This window comes from Pristis pectinata, chromosome 20 (assembly GCF_009764475.1).
Source record: "Pristis pectinata isolate sPriPec2 chromosome 20, sPriPec2.1.pri, whole genome shotgun sequence".
In the NCBI taxonomy this organism is placed as follows: Eukaryota; Metazoa; Chordata; class Chondrichthyes; order Rhinopristiformes; family Pristidae; genus Pristis; species Pristis pectinata.
This window is the reverse complement of record NC_067424.1, coordinates 28,416,025-28,431,538: the sequence shown is the minus strand read 5'-3', so window position 1 is coordinate 28,431,538 and position 15,514 is coordinate 28,416,025. Positions and strand designations below refer to the sequence as shown.

The 15,514-nt window shown below is 42.1% G+C and overlaps 1 protein-coding gene across 2 annotated transcripts in view; it reads left to right on the top strand.

Annotated features, from left to right (window-relative positions):
* Positions 1-2,727, top strand: part of LOC127580674 (peroxisome proliferator-activated receptor delta-like) — a 35,242-nt gene extending 32,515 nt beyond the window's left edge. For both annotated transcript variants that reach the window (XM_052034372.1, XM_052034373.1), the window contains one exon: positions 629-2,727. In XM_052034372.1, coding sequence (XP_051890332.1) covers positions 629-876 — 248 coding nt within the window. In that variant the 3' untranslated portion in view covers positions 877-2,727. The remainder of the gene's footprint in view (positions 1-628) is intronic.
* Positions 2,728-15,514: the final 12,787 nt, after the last annotated feature.

Here is a 15,514-nt window from a genome sequence, read left to right as displayed (position 1 = left end):
TGTTATTCTTTATGTGACTGTGGACACAATTATCCAGGAGAATCACAATTCAATCTGATGACATGTGGTTAGAGAAAATGTGTTCAACCATGCAAGTACAGACAAGTCCCTTTGTTACCAGTTTCATAGAATAGTGATTTAACCCATTTTCAATTTCTCTTGGTGTAGCACACAAATGTGTATTGACAGGGAATCTGAAAGTCGTTCCCACTCATTCTACTTACAATTAGCAGCATACAGCATTCAGTAGTTGGCTGCAGTTTATATTCACTCCTGGCAGGGCTGCTGCCTTAGGAAAAGTGTAGGAAAATTATTACCCACTATACTTTTATGATGGCACCAGCACCATCCCATTTTATGTGGCCTCAATGCTATCAACAGCAAATGACAAAATGTAAAATATATTTGTTCTGTACTTACTACATCTCTGGTTTCCAGCTTCAGGAAGTTGTGTTAGATTCTTAATCCCTTTTGGTTCTTTTGTTAGATTTAAAAATTTACGAAAGGAGCAGGGTTCAGAATAATGTGGCAAATGTTAATCACCTACTCAACTGAACAATCAGTCCAGATCAAAAGCAAATGTGAATAAATTAGTCTAATAATTTGTATTTTTCCCTTTTTAACGTAGACCGTCCTGGGTTAATGAGTGTGAAGCAGATTGAAGAAATGCAGGACAGCATTCTCCAAGCATTGAGCCTACATTTACAAGCCAACCATCCAGACTCTCAGTACCTCTTTCCAAAGCTCCTCCAGAAAATGGCTGACCTGCGCCAGCTAGTCACTGAGCATGCACAGCTTGTTCAGAAGATTAAGAAAACTGAAGCAGACACTTCATTACATCCGCTGCTACAAGAAATCTACAAGGACATGTATTGACAAACATTGCACATTCACTATTCAGCTTAATATAATACTCCCCAGACACCCCATTCCCACAACTAACCGACACGACTCCAATGAATTCTCATCAAAGGTTTTCTTGAGAATACATAATAGATCTGTAACTAGGTACTCCTCATTTGAATTTTCTGTTCTTCAGTTAGGTGGTTGCAGCTGACTTATTTGAAATCAGCTGAACAGACTTCGATTACAGCTGAAGAATGTATGAAAATCTACATATTTACAACACTACTGACATACGGCAATAAATATGATTTTGTGTTGTAATTTGAACTTGGTTACAGTATTAATACCTCTGCTAGGTAGACACAACTATTGTAAAAAGCAAAGTTTATAGAACTATCCAATGGTACTGTGCTTGCTGAGCCTAACAGCGCATATCTGTTTGGTCAGTCTTAATTTTGATATAATTTGAGGGTATGGAAATTATTATAAAATTGCTACAATAAATGTAGCTTATACTGTATAACAGTCTATTGTAGAGAATGACTTGCTCCAAGAAGTACTTGGTTAAGAATGTGCATAAGTTTATAGAGCTGGTCATGGACTTGTAGCATTTGTTGGGGGGTGGGGGGGAATACATTTTTCAAAAAGACTTTGTGTGCAGCACTTTGAAGTTTTTCAGAAATGTGATGAGGTGCTTAGGTAAATGTAATTCTTTAGTGCAGAAGAATTTCATTTAAATTTTCAAGTTGCCTTTATTCAAATTTCTGTATCTGACAGCCATACATGCTGACCAAATTCTTTTGAGGACAGGTTTGTAAATTCCTTGTTGAGCATTGACGTGCAGAATTGGGGGGAAAAACTGATCTCTTATCTAACTTGGCTCCCAGTCAGTATTTACATTTATTCTATCTGTAGTATGCTTACAGTCTTCATTTTTAATGAGCATTCCTTCCTCACTGTGGTTAAAGTGCAAAATATTTACACTCATTTTAATAAAGCTCTCTGTTTATATCATGAAGACTATTTTAGGGGGAAATAATATAGCCATAAACTTAAGTAGCAAAATTTACCGTATACGAAAGCAATGAACTTGTAACGTTTTGCAAATTAGTCATGAAATATTTGGTTAAAATTGTTCTACATTAATTGTCAAATTCATATTTGGCCTTCACATTAAAATTGCTGATTTGGAATTTCCATGGGAAATTGACATGTTCTATTAGTTCTGTTTTGTGTTCTGTTGTGCTGCTCATTAGCACAAGGATACATCAGTGTTTTCTTTTCACTACTGTATTTCTATATTGTAGTGAACTTCAATATTTTCACATTTTTGGGTTGTGCTGAATTCCAATGGATCTGAAAATACTGCAGCTTGCTCTATATGTGATTTTTAATGAGGAATGCTTCAATAAGCTAGTAAAACAAGAGTTAAGACAGACCTCCCAAGTTACTGATTTTATGACTGGTTGACAGACTTTGGCTTCAGCTATGACACTGGAATGTTATATATCAATTCAAAAATGAATACATTCAGCAATAGATAATACTGGAAATTCAAATCTATTAATATTTGAAGAGCAAAAAATTAAGTTCTAGTTGTTGTCCCTCAAAATTAGTCTATTTTTCAGATCCTGTTGGACTTGTATTGCATTTCCAACATTTTCTGACTTTATTAAGATGTCTGGCTTTCAGGTTTTTGTTTTCTGTTGCATGATTCACACCCTTAAACTTGTTCCAAAGTAGAGCCTATACTAAATTTTAATTCGGTGCAAATTTGATAATTGGAATCATGAATAGCCCACGTTAGCCAGTGTGATGTGGTTAAGCCATAAATGGACATTTTTCCATAAGACCACAATAAATTCCAGTGTTAACATTTTACCATGTTTGTATTTTATGTTTTGTTGTATTTTGATTTAATTGCTACAGTTTTAAAATGATTTTATTGCTGCGTCCCTTGGATGGATTTCTGAAGTCTGTGTTGTCTTCCAAGTTGAGGATGCCCACTGGAATTGGCATGGTTATGCAGCATAGTGTGGGCAAGAGCTGATTATTTGTTCAATGGAGCATGCTGCAGAGCATAGTGAAGACAGGAAAGAAGTGCCAATTCAGGAGTCTAAAATTGGGAAGAAGAGCAGTTATTGAGGACCTTGTAATAGTGACTCGTGATTAAATCATGGCATCTGAATCCATTAGTGAGTTTTGTTTTTCTTTCTTTCAAGTGGCCAAAGTCTTTTTCCTTTTGTTTTGATTTTTTTTTTATATGAATTCTGTTTTCCTCCCAATCCCATGTGATTTTGTGTTTTTTTTTCTTCCCTTGGAATTATTCTAGAAATGTTCATCCCGGGTTGTGTTACCACGATTGAAAGCACTATGTTGAGCAGCATGCTCATCTTTTTTTGGGAAGGCTTGAATGTAGAAGAGTATTGAAGTTGAAGGAAATTCTATCATTACTCATGTGTAAACCTTTAGCAGAGGTGTTGGATAGTGATCAGGAGAGGAAAATTTAGCTTGTGTTATCCCTCCATCAGCCCTGGTAAACCTAGCTGCGAAATCATTTAACTTGAAATTCCTAAATTGTGCACTTCAGTAGATTGGATCTGATGTTTTTCTGGTCTGGGTGGCTCAACTATTTGCTCTGTGAACCACGGAAAGTGTATATTCAATAAGGCTCCTGAGTAGGTTGGGAGGATGGAATGGGCAACATAAATTGTATGTTTGCACCATTATCCTCAACATTTGTAGGATCTTAAATATATAATTCACAATAGGGATATAGGTTTCGCCAATCAATACATAACTTTACATTTTTGAGCATATTCTAGTAAATATAATAGAGTTGAGGACCCTATGCTTGCTTTGTATGAGATGATGCAATTCACACACTAAATTATTTGAGACCTTTTACCTCATAAAATCAATATGTATTCAGGACAAGCACATTCTATTGGAAAATGTGGATGCATATGCTCACTACTAAAATAATTTCAATCCTTTGCCAGATTTAGTTTTTTTTAATGTCACTCATTAGTTTACTTGGAGTCGTACTGAGTTATACCAGCACTTGAAAACAAAATAATGTCCTGGTTGATCTTCATGAGCTAAAAGATAATGCAGGATTGAAATGATGGAAAAAAAAGACTACTAATGTGTCAGCTGGAACCAGAAATCTTTTTCTCTGAAGGAGTACATTCACAAAGAGATGCCAAGCACAGTTGTTTCTTGATCTATGCCAATGTAAGTTCTAAACTGGAAACATTCAGCATTCATTGATGACCCTAATGGATTCAGATAATATATTTGGTCTTTTTTAAAAAAGTTGATTTATTCATGTGATATTGGTTTTTTTTTTAACTATCCTAATATCATACTTAGGGTAGCTATTACAATACCACTGCTTCCCAAAAGATGTTATCTTATTTTCTAATTTTTCATCAAAAAAAACAGGGCGGCACGGTAGCATAGCGGTTAGTGTGACGCTATTCCAGTGCCAGTGATCGGGGTTCAATTCCTGTTGCTGTCTGTAAGGAGTTTATGTTCTCCCTGTGTCTGCATGGGTTTCCTCCGGGTGCTCCAGTTTCCTCCCACATTCCAAAGATGTATGGGTAGGTTAACATGGGTTTAAATGGGCAGCGCAGACTCATTGGTCCAGAAGGGCCTGTTACTGTGCTGTAAATAGTTTTTAAAAAAAACAATTGATAAACAATTATTCATTGGCAATAACTATAATTGATGGTAGATGTATGTAAACATAGAACAAAGTCTGAAATTGATTTGTGCACTTTTTGACGATTTACTTCAGACTCTAAATGATTTTATTTGTACATTAGTGCCCTCCAGGTTCATTACCAACTGTATTTGTTCAATTGACTGTTACATTCTTAAGAGATCTTCCACCAACTAGCTATGTATCAGCTTTACATTTGTAATGAGCCTAATGCAATGATTGCAAAAGGCACCTGGGAAATTGATTTAAGTTTTTAGTCTAATAGACTCTAATACTAATTTAAATATAAATATTGGTTTATTTAGTTTTGGAATCAAATGGTTATAACCTTTTGAAATCATTTGTTTAGTATTATTAGGTTATTATGTCTGTGGGAGATGCAATAAATATGCTTTATCATGTATGTTTTGCTAAACTGATTTTTTTTTCAGGCTATGCGTCTCGTGTTTTTAAAAAATGTGTTTGTTACCTAAACAAGCCCGTTGTTTGGTTAATGTGTTTTTTTTGCATTAGAAAGATAATTTCCTTTCTTTGTTTTATGAAGCTATGCACTACCTGGTAAATGTGGTTCTAACATTATGCTGCTTGCACTGATATTTTTGTACTAAAAAAGCTTCTTTAAAAACTCCATTGTAAGCATGTGTTTTATGTTAGAACTGTCAATAATCAATAGAGCTCTCTTAGTTGAGTTGGTGGTAGATGAACTAAAATCAATGTCAGATATTTGGTTCACTAGTAGCAGAACAAATGCATTATTTCATCAGAGAGATGGGGACCAAACCCTCCGATCTGAACAAATATTGCATCGTTCAATTATTTTCTCACACCCAGAATTTTTCTTGTGTATTAACTTTACACTCCTGGTTGTCTAGGCTTCCCATTAAGGTATTATAAAACGGGAATGGATTTCCTTTAATTCAACATTTCCAGAGCAAACAAATAGGGTTTCAGCTGCATGTCCACATGCAACAATTTCACTATTTAAATAGATGTCATATTATGTAAAAATGGAGGTGAACATTAGTATTTCCATTTATATTCTTCACTGTTTTGATTTTAACTGGAGTCCTGGTCATGAAAAATTCTACTTGTCCTATGGACAAGTGAAAATACTTTGCACTTCCTGTTTTTAAATCTGGCTGAACACGAAGTGTCTTCAATAAAGTACCTACAGAAACTTGACTTAAGTGTCTACTCAGGATTTTGAAACTGTGCCATTTAACTGAAGTATTTCACCACCATAATTTTGTTTATTTTAACATCCCTGACTACCTTGTTTACATAATTGCTGTGACCACGTCAGTTACAAGGTATGTGTGTGTGTTCAGTGGTTAGAATTCAATTTAGCCATAATGACCATAGGAAAGGATCCCATAATAGTGGAATAGAAATAGTTATGCTTGCTCATGCAGGGTGCTTTATTCATATTCTAGTTAATCATACTGAACTGTCAAAAGCAGTTATGGGCACCATTTTGGTCACATCTCAGGAGTTGCAGGACAATGAGTTTTTTGATACTATATTTTGTCTGCAAAGAAGTATGCAACTGAACTTCCACATAAAAGCTGGGGGGAAAAAAATGAACTTGTGTAAACTGCATAACTTTAAGTAGAAAAAATGGTATTCATGACCTTCATTAAATATTGAGGGACACCAGAAATTTCTAATAAGGACAGCCAGTGTGTATTTTATATTTGGTTACAGGTTTGACAACTACAGTTTTATAATTATTTTAATGCTGGGTCACCTGCATGGAACTTGAAGAGGTTTCCAAAGTTTCCTGGTGTTGCTTTCAGAATCCCACTAGAATTGCTGAAATTCTGCAGATATTGACCACTAGGGGCCAATCCTGCTAGGTTTTGTTACTTCATCCTATAGAGTACACCTTTCACTCTGTTAACAAAATTCACCATTTATTTTTGCTCAAGTTTTCTTTTCAATTTTTTTTATATATTGGAAACTTCAGCCAATATAATTAAATAGTTCAGGCTTATGGGGCCAAAAATAACCTATTTTTAGAAACTTGTGGAAAATATAACTTTTTTTGTAATATGTGAAGTTAATAAATGGCGCTGTGACTTGTGGATAAGTTGGGGTCTCTTGTCCTGTACCTTTTATGATAAAGATCATTTATGACGCCTCTTACCTCAAAAGACCAGGCAATTGAAATAAAAATTAACCGAAATAAAATATGTGGTTGGAATGTTCTGTCATTGTTTGGTGTAAGTTATTTTACTAGAAAGAGAAACGTTAAAAAATACTTTAGGAACTCAATGCTGAATGGAAAGGGGCATTTAAGAAGTTGGTTAAAATGGACTTGATTGTGGTTTAATAGCCAGCTGAAGTGTTTGATTTTAGAGGGAATATTTCTAAATAGGGGTAGATTGGTCATTTTTATAGCCAGTTGAATGAAGAGTTTGACATGGATACATAAAATAAATGGGTCTTTCAGCTAAGAACTGGATGCTCTTGAAGCTAGATGAAAAGTTCACATTTTGAATAGTGGAGGAGCAAGACTGTTTCTCTAGGCCCTTTCTGCTGACTGGATGACCATTGAGTTGCTTAATATTGCAGCAGCTTGGATTTTAAAAACAAAATGACCTGCTTCAGAATGATTGTTTCTCAAATGTGACTGATGGATTAAATAGACAGCCCATTTATATGTTCCCACTGATTAGTGTCACTTAATTGTCCTTTATTGCTGTCATTTGAAGCTCAGTGTTCAATCCATCTTCTATTGTCAATCTGAAGCCCACTTTGGATCTCAGTAAGTGATTGTGTTGATTTTGTAGTAGTTTAATGAGAGGAAGGAATTTTCTCTCTGTTCATTGATATCCATGACGTTTAAGAGAAGAGCTGTATGATTGTGAAGGCTTGATGGAGACAAACTAAAAGTGGAATGGTTGGACAGCTAAGGGTTCTCTGGTGTGGATTGTTGAATCTGTTGGGAAGTTTAATCTTGTCAGCTGCACATTGTTCCATCTACCAGATAATCTCTGCCTAAAATGGAACTTCCACATCTTCATTGTTAAGGCTGTTAACTCTGCAGGACCCAGTTTGCTAATTCCTCTACCAATGAAGGTATTCAGCGGTGACTTCTGTATGTTACGTATGTTACAGGACTTCTGATATGCAGAAGACCCAAGAATACATTTTAACCTCTCATACAAAATGTATGTCATAAAGCAGGAGAGATCTGATACCTAATATAAAGTGCTGATATGCAGTAAGAGAGCATGTCACAGTGAGAAAGTTGGCAATCCACCATATAAATGAAATGGGCTGTAATTGGTTTTAAAAAAAACCTTTGGAACAACAAAGCCACAAAAGCTGAATGACCTGAATGGAAAAGTGAGATTAGGTAGCAATCAAAAGTGTAATATACATCTATAGCCAGCCCAGTTAATGGAGAGAGAAATCAAATGAAGTCTGTTTGAACCACCTGTTACATTCAGCAAAATCTGTAGAGAAAAAGTAAATTAAAATTCAAGAGCATCATTTGCTACGTGCAGAGACTTCATATGTTACAATGACAGTTACAAAGCAGCAATAGCCAGTTGTAAAAAGAACAATTCCCATACACCATTCTGATCGCTGTATGATACAACAATAATGGAATTATTGACTAAATATGGAAATTGACCACTATAAATTAATCTATAATTTGCTAAGGAACAAAGGTAACCCTTAGAGGTGGAAAGCTTTTTGGGAACCTGTCCTTCTTGAATATGTTTCACTTAGTAAGTGTCATACCTCAATGTGGTGCATACTATACCCCAAAAATTATTTTCTGGAACAAAGCTAATTTGAATAAATACTCTGATATAATCTCTTTTATCATAATTCTTGAATAGATTTACCATTTGCTCTCAATAACTTTCCTGCTCATCAGTTTTGAATTTCTTCTTTAAGCACAAATCTTTGAGATCTATTGTTCTGGATAAGATGAAACAGTAGGTTTTGTAGATCTCTCTTGGACTGCCAAAAAGTTCATATCACGAATGAGAATGTGGTCAATACATATAATTCCTCCTTATAATCAAGCTATTCTCTTAATCATTCTGGTTGCTCATTTCATTCTCTTGCAATATGCTTTTTCTATGTGAAGGCCACTGTTTTCTAAGTTACACCAATGATTAACATTATAGCTGGATAGCCTCACTCTGATCGATAATGACTATTTGGTATATCCAAACACTGTTCCAATTATTTCTTTCCACAAGTTTCACTTAGACCTACTCCATTTTTTCACGCTATTTACATTATACAGCATAATGGACGATTTAGTCCAACTGGACTATGTCAGAGTTCATCCTACGCACAAGTCTAACACCACCCTTTACCTAATTCAATCAGTATATTCTTTTTATTCATTTCCCTCATGCTTGGTGGCATTGTGATGCAGCAGATAGTGCTGCTACTTCACAGTCCAGGTACCCGAGTTCAGTCCTGACCTTGGGTTATCTGTGTGGGTTATGTGTGGCCATGTGGGTTTCCTTTGAGTGCTCCCATTTCCTCCCACTACATGCTAGTAGGTTAATTACCCTTAGTGTAGGTTAATGGCAAAAAAGGGAAGATTTGTGGCTAATGTGTGAGAGGATAAGTTGGAGGGGGTACAGAGGTGAAGAGGAGAGTGGGAATGAAACTAGTGGGATTGCACATCTGGGAGCCAGCAAGGACCCAATTACTAAGGTTATCTAGGTTTCCTAAATGCATTATGCTAGTCGTTCAATTATTGCATATATTACTGAGATCATCTTCTATGTGCTTAATTTGTAGAGGTGTTTCTTGTAAATTACCAGATGAGTTTGTTAGTACAATTTTGTATTTATAAATCCGAATTTCACCTGCAGATGGAAACATTGTCTCTGTGAATCCTGACAAAAAACTTCCATGATCTTGCAGATCTTTTATTATTCCCTTTTCCAGAAAAAGTGCTCATCTTGTTCAGAATTTTCTTATTAGATATAATTTCTTGGGCCAATTATTGTTCTATAAATCTTTTTGCACTTTCTCTATTGGACATGGTTGGGTATGTGATAGAGCTATATATGATAGAGGATAGTATGACTACTAAAAAGTAAACAAAACACAACAAACAAAACAAACAAGAGTCCTGATACAGGGTTTCAACCTGTAATGTCGACAATTCCTTCGAGTTCCTCCAGCAGATTGGGTTTTTTATTACAAAATAAACTTTATTCATCATAAAAATATATATACAAGAATAAACAGTGCAAAACCTTTACATTTGGGTACAGTTTGTTCAGTAGTGTTAACTTATTTTTAAAATCCCATAGCACCGATGCCACTTGTGGCTCCCTGGGGCGATACCCAATACAATATTTAAGGGGTTTCCCCACCCTACTCAGCCCCTCCATGTCCAGTAGCAGAAGAACACTAGAATGTAGTTCTTCCCCACTGAGGCCTTGCATTGGCTGCACCCAGCTTCAGTGCATCCCTCAGTATGTACTCCTACAGCCTGGACTGTGCCAGTCAGCAGCATTTCCCTATGGACATCTCGCAGTGCTGGGAGACCAACAAGTTTCGGGCAGACCAAAGGGCATCTTTCACCAAGTTGATGATCTCCCAGCAGCGGTTGATGTCCATCTCTGTGTGCGTCCCTGGGAACAGTCTGTAGATCAGAGAGTCCTCTGTTACGCAGCTGCTGGGGATGAACTGTGACAAGGACCCTTGCATCTTTCTCCACACCCTCCTCACAAACCCACAGCCTGCAAAGAGGTGGGCGACCGTCTCGTCCCCAGCGCAGTCATCCCGGGGGCAAGGCGCGTTAGGAGTAATAGTCTGACCATGCAGGAAGGATCTGACTGGGAGGGTCCCTCCCTCTCACCGCCAGCCAGGAGAGGTCATAGTGCTTGTTGGTGAGTTCTGGTGATGAGGCATTCTGCCAGATGGTCTGGACAGTCTGCTCAGGGAGCCACCCCACAGTATCCATCGAGTCCTTGTCCTGCAGTACCACTGCCTGATGGACTTGTGGTCGAAGGTGTTGGTCTGAAAGAACTTCTCCACGAAGGACAGGTAGTGTGGCAATGTCCAGCTGACTGGGACGCTGCACGGCAATGGGGCCAGGCCCATCCTTCACAACACTTGAGGACAGGTAGAACCTCGGCACATAGTGACACTTGGTGCACAGGTACTTTGGTTCCACATGCAGCTACAGACAAAGGTAGTCATCAGGATGAGGGCAACATTGGGTACACTTTTGCCCCTGTTGTCCTGGGACTTGTGCATCATGGCCCATCAGACTTGCTCCATCTTGGATCCCCAGATGAACTGGAAAATGGCACGGGTGATTTCCAAGCTGGAGGAGCAGGGGATGGGCCACAACTACGCTAAGTACAGCAGCCCTGAGAGCACCTCACACCTGATGACCAAGTTCTTCCCAGTTATTGAGAGGGAGTGCCATTCCAACAGTCCCAATTTCTGTTTGACCTCCTAATCTGCTCCAGCCAATTCTTGTTACACGCCTCGGCCCCTCCGAACCAGATCCCCAGCACCTTCAGGTAATTGGACCTAACGCTGAAGGGGATTTTGGATTGGTTGGACCACTTGCCAAAGAGCATAGCCTCATTCTTCGTGTGGTTGACTCTGGCCCCCGATGCCAATTCAAACTGGTCGCAGATGCTGATCAATCGGCGAACTAACCATGGATCTGAGCAGAAGACGGTGACGTTGTCCATGTACAGGGAGATTTTCACCTGGGTGGCCCCACTGCCTGGCAACATCACCCCTCTTATGCTCTCATCCTTCCTGATGGATTCAGCAGAAGGTTCTGAATAGCACACAAACAAGACGGGAGAGTGAGCAACCCTGCCTGGCTCCAGACCTGAAGGGGAGGCTGTCTCTTTCCCACCCAAATCAATTTCTGACGCTATCCCTCTCCTTCTGCTTGTAGATGAGGGTAATGATGCTCTTCCTCATAGATTCTGACATGCTGCCAGCCAGAAGCATAGCGTTGTACACTTCCAGCAGGTCTGGGCCCATCCGGTCCCACAGAGCCGAGTACAACTCAGCTGGTAAGCCGTCGGTTCCGGGAGTTTTATTCAAATCAAAGGAACGGATGGAGCCAGTCAGCTCCTCCAGGGTCAGTGATTGGTCCAGACTCCCCCACTTGCTGTCATCTAAGACCTCCGTGATAGACGACAGGAAGTTCTGGGAGGCTGTGCTGTCTGTGGCCTTTTGGCCTTGATATGTCCGTCTGCGAGGATGTTACTGAGCTGGCCTCTTCCTTAAGGCTGTGGATCACAGAGCTCCCCCATGTGAACCTTTTGGAAGAAGAAGTGTGAGCACATCTTTATCCTGCTCCATGGAGCGGACCATGGATCAGAAGATGATCTTGGAGGACTCTGAGGCATAGAGCTGGGCTTGCTGGCTCTTCACCTCTTGGAGTTCCTCTCACATCCACCCCCCTCAACTGCAGAAGGAGAAGTTGCTGTAAGTCTGTCTGGAGTTGGCACAATTCCCTCTGACTCTGTCTTGCTTTCTGAACCCCTTTGTGGATGAAGAACTTCTTGATGTTCTCCTTTGTCACTTCCCACCAGTGCATAAGGGAGTCAAAGAGGGGTTTTGTGGTTCTCCAACCTACATAATCCCTCTTTAGTTCCTCAATGCTCTCTGGGGTCAGCAGCTTGACTTTCGGCTTCCACACCCTCCCTGTAGGTGACAGGAGGCTCGAAGGACTCAGTGGTCAGAGAACACCGGCCTGACTTCGATGGATCGGACCATGACTGGCTCAGACACGATGAGGAAGTCGATCTGGATCCGGGTCCGGGCTGAGCCGTCCAATCTCGACCAGGTGGGTTGCAGCTGTGCTCTGCCTGCAGGGGTGCTGAAGGCATTGCGCAACTTTAATCACTTCCATCAGGAGCCTGGAGGTGCTGTCCAGTCTGCTGTCGGCACTGCCAGTTCGTCCAGCCACATCAATGGTGTAATTGAAGTCACCAGCCAGATTGACCGGCCAGGACATCGCCAGCAGTGGTGGGAGCTGCTGGAGGATGGCCAGCCGCTCGCTTTGCACGGATGAGGCTTACACCTTAATTAGCCGGAGCTGAGTGTTACAGTACAATACGTCTGCCATGAGAAGACGCCCAACAACCACCCCTTTGACTGGTGATTGAGAAGTTGCCTCCCCACAGCAGAATCCCCAGGCTGGAAGCATGACAATCATTGCCCATTGCCCACCCCCCACCCCTGACCACACAGACAACCCGTGGGACCACCGTCGCGACCCCCTCCGATAGTTGCGGAGGTGCGGCAGCCTGCGCTCTTGAAGGAAAGTCACATCCGCCTTGACCTTGACAAAAAACTGCAAGGCGTTAACACGTGGCGCAGTGCACTTCACACTACCCAGCTTCAGTGATGCTAATTTAATCTCCATGGCTATGTTGGAGTTCAGCCCCATTCACACAGTCCATTACCAGTCCTCCTGGGCCCTCATGCCCACGGCTTTGGTGAACTGCATCACCGATTCCGGGCTCAGATATTGGGACTGGTCTCGCCCTGAGTGTGGGGTCCCTTGTGCTGAGGCTGGTGGTGTTGCTAGGGGAAGATCTGTCTGTGCTCCTGTTCTTGTCTCTGACAATCCATTTCCCAGTATCTCCCGGTGCTGGGATGTATCAGATATGGCACTGCTTCCGGTCTCTTGGAGCTGGGGGGGGGGGGGGGGCGACGGCGTCTGTGCTGCTCCCAGTGCTGGGGGGGGGGGGGATACGGCCTCTGTGCTGCTCCCAGTCTCCCGGAGCTGGAGGGGTGATGGCCTCTGTACTGCTCCCAGTCTCCCGGAGCTGGAGGGGTGACGGCCTCTGTGCTGCTCCCAGTCTCCCGGAGCTGGAGGGGTGACGGCCTCTGTACTGCTCCCAGTCTCCCAGAGCTGGGGGGTGACAGTATCTGTGCTGCTCCCAAAGCTAGGGGGCAACGGCCTCTGTGCTGCTCCCAGTCTCCCGGAGCCGGAGGGGTGATGGCGTCTGTGCTGCTTCCGGTCTCCCGGAGCTGGGAAGGCAACGGGACCCTTGCTGTTCCCTCACTTGTTCCTGACTGTTGATTTTCTTCCTCCATTTTGACACTTCCTCTGCCTCCATCATTGGCTTCATTTGTTGCCTTCATCCTCTGATGAGGAGAGGCTGCTGGCGTCCGTCTGCTGGATAATCCTTTTCTTCCCAGTGCTCTTGTTTTCTGTGGCCTGTTGTCTCTTGGATGGTGTCTTCTGTGCCTTCTTCCTCCTCACCATACCCCACTCCCTCTTCCATTGACTCCCCTTCTTGGGGAAGGGCTGGGAAGTCGTGGCTGGGGTTTGGGAGCTCGAGGTGGTCGATCTGACTTCACCCCTTCTGGTCTCGGACTCTGCTGGGGCCTCTGTGCTGGTGGATTGTGTGTCGGTGCTCCTCAGGGTGTTGCTGGTGCCAGCTCCCCCTCTTATTACCTGTGCGTAGGTGCAAGCACATTTTGGGCAGGCCTTGTGCAGATGGCCTGCTTCACCGCACAGGTTGCAGTGTTTGCTTTCCTGACAATCCCTAGTCTGGTAGCCTGCCTGCTTGAAGTTCTTACAGATGACAGCACTGCTCTGGGCCGTCACGTGTCCTGGTTTGTTGCAGCTGTGCCACTCTCTGGGTTGTCCTGTGTACACCATATATCCACGGTTCCTTCCGATGGCAAACACCGAGGGAGGGTGGATGATGGATCCATTTGCGTCGACCCTCAGCTTGGCTTCAGCTTGCTGGTCCAGATCCCAAATAGGTTCTTAATGTCCATGCAGCTTCCTGCTCCCTTGACGTAGCGAGCCAGGAAAGTGAGGACATCCACCATGGACACGTGTGTTAAACACGTGCACCGTTATCACACATTCCTTCTGGGTGGAGGGGTTAAGAGTGGCTGCACCTTCAGCAGCGACAATGGAGTTTCATTGCCCTTCTCTCAAAAGTCCTGCAGCAGCTTCTGCCATCCTGCCGGGTACTCAAAGGTAACGTCGAAATACCCATTACCTGTGAAGTCCTAGAGGCAGTAGTTGTCCTTGGCCTCAAATTTGCAGGTTTCCATCAAGACCTTTCCAATGAAGAGGTCTCGTGTGAAAGGGTTCCCCTCACTTAGATCTTTCACTGTCAGTCTGACAGTATTGCAAATCCTTCCCCATGAGATGCTTGTTGCTGCCGCCATCCTGATAGAGCCTGATATAGCGAGTGGTGCTGGAAAGAGGTGCGAGAGGATTCTCTGATCTACGGGCTGTTCCTGGGGGGACACACAGAGGCGGACATCAACTGCTGCTGGAAGGTCATCAACTCAGTGAAAGGCGCCTTTTGGTCTACCCAAAACTTGTTGGTCTCCCAGCACTGCAAGATGTCCATAGGGGAGTGCTGCCGACTGGCACATTCCTGGGACACACTGAAGCTGGGTGCAGCCAATGCAAGGGCTCGGTGGGGAAGGACTACAATTTAAGGTTCTTCTGCCACTGGAGAGGGAGGGGCAGGGTCAGGCAAGGAAGCCCCTTAATTATTGTAAATATGGGATTGGGGTAGCACCCCAGGGAGCCACACGAGTGGCATCAGTGCTGTGTTTTTTTATATATAAAAAGGTGTTAGACTGGTTTTTCCAATCAGCATTAGGGTCCACCTCTGCTCCAGCAGGTTAAGCTCTCATCAGGCAGCCACTTGATCGTGAAGAGTTGTCTTTTCTTCTTCAATGTCAGTGTCTGCAGAGATCTACTACAAATCGGTCCCTGCAGATACTTCACTTGATCTTAGCTAAAAGGCCGAGAGGCAGGTTGTTTGTTGCTTGATTCCAGCATCTGCAGTCTCTTGTGTCTCCACAGGAGTTCGCTTTGTAGGAATCGAAGAGGAGATGTGTAACCTCTTTATAATATGGAGACCAAAACTGCTCATACTACTGTGTAGTCTAAACAAATTTTAGCACATTTTAAGATACTTTCTC